Source organism: Haemorhous mexicanus, chromosome 7 (genome assembly GCF_027477595.1).
Source record: "Haemorhous mexicanus isolate bHaeMex1 chromosome 7, bHaeMex1.pri, whole genome shotgun sequence".
In the NCBI taxonomy this organism is placed as follows: domain Eukaryota; kingdom Metazoa; phylum Chordata; class Aves; order Passeriformes; family Fringillidae; genus Haemorhous; species Haemorhous mexicanus.
Genome location: NC_082347.1, coordinates 33,724,791 through 33,736,407, shown reverse-complemented (window position 1 = coordinate 33,736,407; position 11,617 = coordinate 33,724,791). Strand labels below are relative to the sequence as shown.

Sequence of the window (11,617 nt, the reverse complement as noted above, 5' to 3'; positions counted from 1 at the left end):
ACAGTAACTAGAGTGGCGCATGTTCTTAGTACTCATGGTCAATCTAGATAATTAGTGTTAATTTTGCTTAATTATTTTTAAAAAGGCATCTTTTCATAACATCTGCTGGTTCCTCTTCATTGTCCATTAGAAGAAAAAAAATAGGACAGTGCCTTTCTCCAAACAGTACCCCTCCAAATGATATTGAACTAGTGTTAAGTATTTTAAACTTTGTAAAAACCCTCAGAAACCTAACACTCACACAGATGTCTCTCAAGAAAGAAAAATAAAAGAGGAAGAGGGTGGGAGGTGTGGGGCATAAAAAGAAGGAGTTTAGAGGGTAAGAATCCTAAAAGTTAGAGAGGAGATACTTAAAAAACCACCAAAGGCTGGGAGTGAGCACGAGGAGTAGAACACTGATCACAGAACAGATGTACAGGGCTGTATATGGGAAATGAAAACCCCATCCCGCAGTGTTAAGGGAGAGAGGGGGAAATAATCAGATTTCACATCACAAGGAGAAAGAGCTACCCAACAAAGAATTAGCGTTTGCCTGTATATTTTTCTATACCATTTAAGCCACATTTAAATAAAATAAATTCAGTTCAGTCTTACTGCGAGCAATTAGAATACTAAAGCCCTGTGAACTCGGTGCTAACACTAACTCGGAGCCGTTTCTTAAATTGATTTCAGAGCCTTTCCACCCAAGGCATTCTATAATGAAACCTAATTTTATTATAAAGGGTGGTGTCATTTACATTGTTTGGATTTGGAGGCACCCTGTCCTTTGGACATGAAATCAATGCCCTGTAGCAGCAGCTGATGCTTTCAACTGCTTCCCACCCCTCCCCAAATTCCTTCTCCCACAGTATCCCCTGCACTCTGTGAGGAGGGTAGCGAGGTGATTCAGTCTGTCTCACAGCTTCAGAAACAGCTTCTATCTGGAGTTATATAAGGAAGTTTTGCAAAGTGGCATGCTATCACTAGAGATTTAGTCATTCCATGTGGGCTGGATTCAAACTGAGATCTCAGGAGCTCAAAAGACAGAGCGACACAGCCTCCACGGAAGCCTGTGTACGGCAAGTGTGTGAGAATAGAGCCTTGTAATGAGAGGAAGCACAGGTTTTATTAACAAACAGTATGGCAAACCACAATTTCTTTTAAGATCACTTCATACCTCCTTAGGAGAACTATAATTGGGGATGCCTTGATGTTTCGCTCTGTGACGAGTTAAGAATTATGCCTGAATCACTGTACTAGCCTTCATTTAAACTTTAATGTGCATTTTGCATTGGGTATAAAAACACCATTGCATTTAAAACCTATCCAACACAGAGTGGGTACTTACATGCAGACAACAGAATGCCAACAATTGGGTTTTAAATTATTTTTCTCTCTACCAGCACAATTTTCTTCAAAACAAACTGAATAAAGGGATTTATTACTTTATTTTCTGCTGCTTTCACCATATGCAGAGAGAGCAAAAAGTAACTTATGAAGCTAGCAAGGAAAAGAAAAAAAAAAATTACCAGAAGCAATGTCAATGGTGTTTAGGTAGCTAACAGAGGATTTATAAAATCCAAAAGGTGTAACTGAGTTCAATATAGCTCCCAAGTTGCAGCCCTTTGCAATAACACCCTGAATATTCTTACTAGTCTTCATAGCTATTTCACAAAGAAAAGCAGATAAGCAGCAGCTTTGTTTTTACGTATAACTAAATTTTCAGAGTGAATTTAAAAATTAGGAATCTTTATAAAACTATAATCTTACATTTGCAAACAAAAATGATCTTACTGCACTCTTTGCAAAAGCACAGGAACAGACATGCAGGTGCTGCTAAAGGGATGAGAAAATGAACCTTGTTCTTCTGAAAAACCTCAGAAATCAGGCTATACAAACCCTTGCAACAATACTGTCATCTGTTTAAATACTGGGACTATTGGGGAGGGGAGCTCAGCAGTGGTGGGAAGGCTTTCATGTGGTTACATGTTTATTTTATTTAATTTTTTTTTGTTAACTCTTTTACTCTGCAGCTTTTACATATTAATATCAGCTCTATGAGAAGAGGGGGAAAATAAAGCATTTGGAGAACTAGTGAAGAATCTTTGTATCACAAATACCTACCTGTTTTTAAGAATTCTCTGTAATTGTCTTTAATCTGGTTACTTTACAATTCTTTGTCATCACCATTTCTAAAACTCACAAATCCTTTCCTGCAGAGTTCAGCATGTATTACTGATACATTACTGGTGGGCACACATGTTCCACAAAGAAGATACCAGACAAATAAGTGATGTTAAAATACTTGTGCTTCTAAATATATTTATTCAAATACTTCACTGGTCCAAGCTTTCCATATGAAATCCTTCAGAAATCTGACCTGTAAGTAAACTTGACTTTACTCAGCCCTTCTTTTCAATGGCTACTAGGAAATAATAAAAAAATAGCAGTTCAAATACTGCTACTGCTTTTGCTACAACAGTAAGCAAAAGCAGAGATTAATTTCAGAAAATATACCAAAACATTTGAGAAACTGACCATTAAAACAGGCTTCTTTCTAAATATTTATGAGTTGTTTTATAACTGGAAGAAAGGTGTTCTGGAATACTGATCTCTAGTGTTACACCTACAGATCTACAGCACTCACAAATAAATAATAAATATTGATATGTGTGTAGGTCTCTCTACCTCTACTGTATTTTCAGTGGATGTACAATACCCAGTATAATACATAAGATATTTAAATACCTCATACCAATCTCAAAACACTGTGAAAAAATGTGTAATTTTTAAAATGTTTCAGCAAAGGTTTATACTAAAGCAATGCTTTCACTTTCAATACCAGTGTATAAATGTACTTTCCCTATCAAAGATTTTGTGATGCAAACATGATTATTACTGTACCTGATTTGATCATGGTATTCTTGGAGAGATCAAAAAATAGAGTTTTTTCCACCCTTCTTTTTCTAGTGCCTTTTAAAAAAATTCCACTATCAAAGAATGTTAATTTCTAAGGATTGATCTAGAGATTCCTATGTAAGTATACAATTATTAGGGAAGAAGAGGCACAACAGTGAATATTTTAAAGCAATGTAATCAATATTTTTGCTTTGTGTAGATTTCCCTGCAACAATGAACAAAAAGATCTACTTCAGATTTAGAAACTCAGCTTTAAAGGGAAAGCTAGACAACAAAAAGCAAGAAAGTACTCACCTCTTCACGTAATTTTATCAACTGCAACATGAACGCACAAAAAAGATAAAAAGGAAAGAAATGGCAGGAAAGAAAGATCAGTTGTGTGACAGGATACAGAATTAACATTGACAATTTATCTGTTTACATGTTTAGCATTTAAAAATCACAGACAAACACATTAAAAGAACCTAAACATAGACTACATGCAGAGTTTTTTGAACGAATAAAGATCACTTTCTCACACTGTCACATTAAACAAAGAGAATAGTGTGAAATTCTCTTTTAAACCACATCTAAGACACCATCATGAAATAAAGGGGAATGACTTCATAGAAGTCTATATTATAAAGAAAAAAACAAGTTTACTATTCCTCTCTTCGAAGATTGTACAGCTGAAGTGGTTTTGTATATACAAGTTTTCAGAATGTTTTCTGTATATTTTACTGGTGACAACTGATTTATTTTACTAGCAGATCTAACTTATTAATAGATGACTGCATCTTTATAGCATATATTTCAGTATTTCCATTTTTATACACCTGAGTTCTACTGCAACTATATTATTTAATTTTATTATTGAACTTCATACTGAGGGTTTCTGCCGGGTAAAAAAAAATGAAGCAGTTTAGTTAAATGTCTCAGAACTATGATTTATTGAATAGCATATTTAAAAATAGACAAAGGAATAGGGAACAACATGAAACATATTTCTCTCAAAAAAGACCCATTCCAGGTTCTTGATCCAGACCACTATACAGTGTGTGTACATATATATAAATATATACACATAGGAGGTGTGTGTATGCTTATATAGTATATAAATTTATATTTATTTATTTATGCTTGTAAATCAACACAATCTAGCACAAATAATATTGCTCTGGCAGCTTTACTATAAAGCTAAATAAAACCCCAGCCTGATTATCAAACTATGTTGTAATATACTCGCCCCTTAGAGAGATAGATAAATTATTTGTACTGGAACAAAATGTATAATTACTCACAACAAATATCTGCACAAGAATGGCCCTTTATAAAAAAATTACAGTTCTCTCACCGATTCCAGTTCGAAATTACAACAGCAACACAATTATCTCAGTTTATGCTGATACTTCACCTACAGTTTCATAACACTAATTTTCAACACATGTGTAAGCTGAGAATGTTTACTACTAATAAAGTCTCACCAGCATGAAGCAAACAAAAGAACCTCCATTATTCTCTATTGTCTCATATGGCTGGTCTAAAACTGAAGGTTTGCCTCACCCCATTACCAAAAGGAACAAGAGCTCTAATGAGATGGAATTAGGGGGGCTCCTACACCACCCCAAGCTGAACTGGGCCAGCTCTCCTGCACCCAGCTAAAGGAACTTTGCTACAATTTGGTATAAAGAAAACCGCACTGCTGGGCAAACCGGCGCTTAAATTCAAGTGCTTGGCCTATCATAAATTGGTCTCTTTCTCCAGCTCTTCCCCCCCTTTTTCCCCCAAAAAGGCAAACATTAAGGCTCTTTAGAAAGAGACGATCTGGGAGTTGATCACATAGCTATCTTTTCTTTCTGAGGCCACCATTCTTCAGTTGACTATGATACTTAAAGGGCCAAAGTTTAAAACGACTCTCCCGCAATAGAGCCCGTCCGGGCATGCCACCCTGCTATAATCAATGAGAGTTTTAAAATGCTGCACATTTGCTTTTTCAATAGGTCCCAAACAAAAATGTTCTATCTTGTTTGTGCTGCATGGCTGAATTTAAGCTCTGCATGGGATTTGCAGCTAAGCTAAGTAATGGGAGAGGGTTGGGGTTTTTTAACATTGGCTGAAAGATATTCATTCAAATTAACAAAAGATGTATTTTTCCCCCATTTAACAATGCTCTTGATGAAAATGTGTTACCTTTACATTTCTATTCTGAAACATTATTTTTATTATGCTCACTCCTGAACTGTAAACAGCATTAAGCCGTTCACAGCCACCATTTTAGGTTATGATAATCAGCATATTTTTGAAACAAAGATTTTTTTTTCTTTTTTTTTTTGCAATATAGAATTCGATACCAGAGGTAATCTGCTCCTTTGTAGGCTAAAAAAAAAAAAAAAAAAAAAAATCTGGTTTACGCTGGTTTGAACCAGTGGAATCTCTTGTGGCTAAGCCTTCTGCTGTGACTAAAATCAAAACTGCACCACAGAGAGCGAGGGAGCGAGATGGGATGTGTGTGAGTGTGTGTGTGTGCACGCACGCGTGTGGCCGCGAGGCTCCTCACGTGACCCAAAACTACCGAATTTTTTTTAAAAAGCTGATAACGCCACCGCCGTCTCTGTCCGCATACAGATAACGAATAAATGCTGAACTCTATTAAACGCCCTTTACACATTATCGTGGGTCGAACACACAATTTTCTGAACTTATGATGACAGTCTATTTATTTTGCTATAAACCCTCGGCATGTAACGAACAGATTTGTGTCTGGTAATGATCTGCTCTGCCAGGGCTATATGAAATGATACCGACCTTCTTTAGATCTTGGCGAATTAAATTGACCAACTTCACCCCCTGGTCTGTAGCTGAAGTTTGACACACTTTATGCACAGCAAGCCCAAATCTAATATTATCACAACTTTGTAGTCAGGAATTAAGTAGACACAAAATATTTGTTCACCATGAATCACGTATAGAATGTATGGGATACGGATATGCAGTCCAACCCAATGTGAATTTATTTAAACTTACTAATTAAACATAGCTGCAAAAGAGAAAGGAATACTGTTACACCTCAAAAAAGTTGATAATACTAAACTTCACATAATTTCAGTCAAGAGAAATTTCTGGTTTAACCCAACATATATTTCCTCAAAAATTTCTGACTTGCTACATAAAACAGTTCTATTATTATTAAAGTGAAGCTACAACTTTAGGTAGTGTATCACTGCACTGAAAAACTCAAAAGTTTCAAGGGATTTGCTAAATGCTGGTGGCCAGGATGACAAACAAGACTTGAAAGCAACAGCCTTTTTAAGACCACTCCTAGAAAATAAATAATAACCCAATGCACACAGTAGTTTTTTGGGATTGGGTTTGTAAGGTGAAACTTTTTTTTTTGATGCAAGAAGGGACATCTCTTGATTTTCAACCTCTGAGTGCCTCATCTGACTACATTCACATGCTTCAAATTAAGAAGAAATTAACGTATGTTAAGCAATGACTTCAGTGAACTCTAGAGTCATTAAGAGCACTATATCACTACCTGTCTCATGAAAACAAGATGCACTTATTTCAAAAGAAACTTTCAATAGCAGAATTATATAATTCTTACAACTTCTTACAGGAAATGCCTATATGCTCTATCTGGCAAAATCAAAAGTTATACTTTGGTATAACCATTAGAAGGGACCTGTATTCCAAGTTATTCAAAGTGTCATCTAGACACGATGGCTGCTACTTTTGGGAGACATGTTGGGAAAATGAAGACAAAAGAAAAATCACCATTACCTATTCTTCAATCTGTTCTTTGTACTTAAGTCTTTCTTCCTGAGAGAACAACTGGAAACTTATACCTACCATCCTATTCATTACAGCTTATAACTTGGCTGTGGTTTGCTATAATTGTACCTTTGAAACTCAACTGAAAAAAAGAGAAGCTGAATGAGGAAAAGATCCAGATAATTTAGTTTTCCAATAGTGATCTGTTTTATTTGTAGCTTTTTAATACAGTCATACTAGCCAGCAAGCATTATTCCTTTTGTCTTCTCTCACCACAAAAACATCATGCAAATGTTTATCACAACGACAAAGACCAACAACTCATATCTCTTGTCTGCCTCTGGGTAACAACTCTGACTACCCAGGTATTCAATATCTCTATTGGCAGATTTTACCAATTTTTGTGCTTTGGTAGAGGAGCAATTCTGAGCTGGCAACTTTTTTCAACACCTCCTGTGTCAGAAAAGGAATCCTTTCTCTCCTCTTTCACAGTTGGTGACTGAATTGGGGAAAAAACCCCACTACTTTCCAGAAAAACTAATTTAACCTAATCCAAACGGATTGAGAAGTAAAAATCCTGCAATATTAGGGTCAGGATCAGTCCACGTACCTCTATTTATTTCCATGAGACAAAACAAAAGCATGCATTTGAAACATCTTCAAGTATTTTACATGGCTTTAAGTTACACCTGAGCATCCCTTCATCATTTACTCCAAGTTTTCTACTGATATAAAAACGTATAGGAGTGACAGCACATTAAACCTGGGGTTACTGAGTTAAACACGACAATATCTCATGTTCAGTGTCTGGTAAGGACCCAAACCTACACTTGGTTTTGAAAGCTGCACATTCTAGTAAGCTCAATACCAGCTGAAGTTTTTGCACTACCTGCTTGCACCCGTATCTACATGTGTATAAGTACAGGTATAAAGAAAGAGATTTAATAAGAAAAAGAGAATATGATATTTATTATTGAAACAGCACAATAAATAAAATATTTTAAAAATCCTGGCATTCACATATTTAAAAGAAATCAGGTGACTCCTTTATGGTGTTATTTCATTATATTTTTCAAGAAAGGAATGAAGAATTTTAAAAGGTACAGAGGTAATAATTTCAAGTTGGGCTATAGAAAAGGATTTTGATTACCTAAAAAACTATACAAGTGTCCTTCAGCAGGTAAATTTTTCTTCTATTTAAATAGTGGTCATTTGGAAGAAAAAGCCCAAAGTTGACAAATTGTTGAAGGTATCATTTAGCTCCTTGAGATGAGAACATGACTCTTTCACCAAGTTTGGAAAAAAGACCATCAGTCACAGCAAGTGCTCACATGAACCAGTTATTTAAACATTCTTTAAAAAGTGAAAATAAAATATTTTATCTTATCCTTACACATAAGATATTCTGTTATAAGTAAAGCTTCTTATCACAATTGCCCTTTTATGTCTGAATTCACACTTTTTTTTTTTCTTGAAATGTAAAAGTAGCAGCACCTTAAGAGAAATAAAATGAGAAGAGAACTTAACAGTTTCACAGGACTTCATTTACAATCATGACATACAGACTGAAACTCTTCTCCCAAAAATAATCTTCTCCATAAATTCATGATTTAGGTATAAAATCCCCCCTTTATTTTACTCAAATTTTGGAATCTCCCCTTTCTATCATATATAAATATGAAGCTTAACATCCTTTAAATTTAAGTTTTCACATCGATATCACAGCTGCTATACTCCAGTCTTATGTCTTCAGATAATGTATCCTGTGTCTAATTTCATTCATGTATGAATTAAAGTCTGTTACACAGTTTAAAACTTATTGAGCATATCTAAAATACTCTATAAGATTAGGATTATGGGGTCTGTGTTTTGAAAGTCCTTGTAAAAGGTAAGTCTCCAAGTCTTTATATTTTCTGTCCTTAGTGAAGCTGAGCCTATACTGAGCGTAGAAGATACAAAAAAATTTCAGAACATTGTTCTGATTGATTTCCTTCTTTAATAACACATTTATCAAGTAAACATTTAAACCATTTTTCCTGTCATTAGCAAAATAATTTGGAATCTATCTGGCCAGAAAAGAAAATATGCCCGGTAGGAAAACTTTCAGCTAACTTCTAACTCAAAAAATACAAGACTTGGACAACATAAATTTTAGAAAGAAAAGAAATATTCTCCTTTCAGACAGAGTGTCAAACAAGTTTCAACCCAAAAAGAAATATTAACAGGTGGGTCAAAGTCTCCTGAATAAAGCATTGCCATCACAGTTTTCAGTAGTCTATCAGGATCCTCACTGTAGTATGCAGAACAGCAATACGGGTACAAGATTTTTAAAAAGCCCCAGGATTATCAAGCTTTCATTCATTAAAAGAGGTGGATAGCACTCTGCATCCTAGTACAACATGCATTATGAAAGCACGCTCTTATTAGTACAACTTGTGGTTTTGGTACAAGGAGAGAAAATCTGGTTAAAGAAGGAATCACACAAGGAAACTGAGTGGGATACTGCCTAATTCTGAGAGCGCACTTTCATTTGTTTTGCCTGCCAGTGTTGATTTAATTATACTGCATTATTATCAAAGCTGCATTATGTACTTTTTTATTCCTTTTACATGTGTTTGAGGTGAAGACCTTGGCTTTGTCGGCAAACAGCGTGTTTCAAGTTATTTCTTAAGTACTAAATAATAAAGAAAAGAGAAGAAAAGATTTTTTTTGAGATAGCAGACAGTGATCACAAGTTAAAGGGTTAAATGTAAGATCTCCAAGAAACATTTTGAAGTTGATTAAGACCCCAGCTTTGCATTAAACAGTATCACTTCCACATGAGTTGTTGCTAATGCTGTTAAGGAGCAGCTTGAGAAGCCCAGTGTGCCAGTGACCTCCTTCACCCTCCAGCCACCCACTAGGGCTTCTTGATTAGCATCCTACCTGGTTCTCTGAGGAATTCCCGTCATCCCCTAGGAGTTCATTCCGCACCTCATCACTGTAGGCGATTCGTGACCTTTTCTGTAAAACAAAAAGAAAAAAGGGTTAGGAAGTAAAGCTCCGAAGCCATTGGTATCAAGGCTGATCATCTTAAACCTCGAGAGCCCCCTAATGGATACCTATTTGATTAAAAAAAAATAAAAATCTGCAAGTGAAAGTTATTACAAAGTTCTTCAACTGCTGTACCTTAACAAATCTGCATAGTATTTCTAAGACAGTCACACCCTCAACATTGCAGCAACAAAAGCAGCTTCTGTGAAGCTGAGATATGTAACATGTGAGGCAATATATACTAATAGCAGAAACACTGAAAAAATGCCAGTGCAGGAACCAAATGCATTTTTCTGAAGAACACTCGCTAGCAGGTCAAAGAACACAATATAACAGCAATGGCAGCAACGCCACTAGACAGGAAAGGAAGACTGAGCTTTTCCCATATTAAAAAAAAAATAAATCCAAAAACCAAACCTGAACAACACACATGTGACATATCTGATTCCATTTAAAGATGCAGAAAATTAACAAGCATTTTCTATGCTGCTAAGACTTCTGGGAAAGGATCAGAAATTAAAGGCAAAATAAAGGAGAGAAAATAACACCACAAGGAAACATTGATTTTCAGCAGTTCATGGAAACACCACAAAACAGACAGTCATCCATGGGATTGTTATGACAGGATATTAAGTAAATTCACAGCTTATGAGCATCAGATTTGCTCTTGAACTGATAATTATGTTGATTCTAAACTAGATCAAGTACCAAGCACTGGAAAGCAAGTGTGTGGTGATTAGTAAGGTAGCACAGCATTCAACAGAGCAATAGAGAAGCCCACAATGAGAACATCAGCCCAGCTTTCCATTTCCCTGTTAGCCAAATAACCGGCTATTACTCAGTTAATACTCCCACACTTACCATTAAAGGAGAAATTGAATTTTGAACATATTGTCCAATTTATTTTCTTTTTCAGAGCAGTTATGGTAATTTTTACACCTCATCAGAGAAAGCAACCCAAAAGCAACAAAAGGTAAGCTGTAGGGCCTTCCTTTATTGATGGGGGCTTCCCTCACACCCTGCCATGATAGTGACTACCAGTAGGAACTCACAAAAAATGAATCCCTCTTCAAACCTTCCCCGCTTGGGCCATCATGTCAAAACTTGGGCTTGGGAGTGAAGCACAGGAAAATAACGCCAGAAATTATACTGAGCACAGGGAAATTCATCACCTTAGTAACAAAGAGGTTTGGAAGTGGGTCACCCTTTGTGCAAGAGACCTAGCAGTGAAGTAAGCCTTTGTATGGGTCACCTCAGAGCAAAACATTTCAGCTCTTTATGCTGTGCAGCTCCCCCTTATTACCAACATGACTGATACAATGTTTACACATTTGTGATTCACTTGCCATCAGACCCTAAAGCTGCAGATATAAGTAGGAAGGACAAAGTCCTGGACCACAGACCCACGGCAAGAGGTGAATTGTGCCAAATCTTTTGGAGATCTCAGCTGTCGCAGTTTCATGCTAACCAAGCTAAAGTAGTCTACAGCATTAAAGGAAATGAGAACCTTTAAACAGGCTGTGGTATCAGAGCTGCCTGTTTAAATTATTCATTTCATCACTATGGGGGACTAAAACACTCCACAGTATGCAAGAATATCATATGGAGATAGGTTTTGTTTTTCTCTTTTCTCACCAAAAAGCCAACAAATTGGCAAAGATTGCTCAATTACATTATTTCCCTATTTTCATTTGATACACATCAAACAAGGAAGGAAATTACAAATAGATATCAATAAATATCTAATCACCTTTTCTGATTAAGATTCAATCTTAAGACCTCATTTGAGGTCTAGCAGTTCAACTAGTACAGTTTCTACCAATTTCACAAAATGACTCAGCCCCACTGATCCTGATAGTGTTGAACGTATTTATCATTATTAGACTGAGATGAGGAGCATGATGCTTCATGAGCTGGTTCTCTAGTGAACAAG

General features: G+C 36.0%; 1 protein-coding gene across 4 annotated transcripts in view; it reads right to left on the bottom strand.

Moving 5' to 3' along the window:
- Window positions 1-11,617, bottom strand: part of VTI1A (vesicle transport through interaction with t-SNAREs 1A) — a 267,477-nt gene that overhangs the window by 207,447 nt on the left and 48,413 nt on the right. For 2 of the 4 annotated variants that reach the window (XM_059851969.1, XM_059851967.1), the window contains exons 4-5: window positions 9,577-9,654; window positions 3,193-3,213 (exon numbers count right to left, since the gene is read on the bottom strand). In XM_059851969.1, the coding sequence (XP_059707952.1) occupies window positions 3,193-3,213; window positions 9,577-9,654 (99 nt within the window). The remainder of the gene's footprint in view (window positions 1-3,192; window positions 3,214-9,576; window positions 9,655-11,617) is intronic. The other 2 variants (XM_059851970.1, XM_059851968.1) reach the window with 1 other exon arrangement.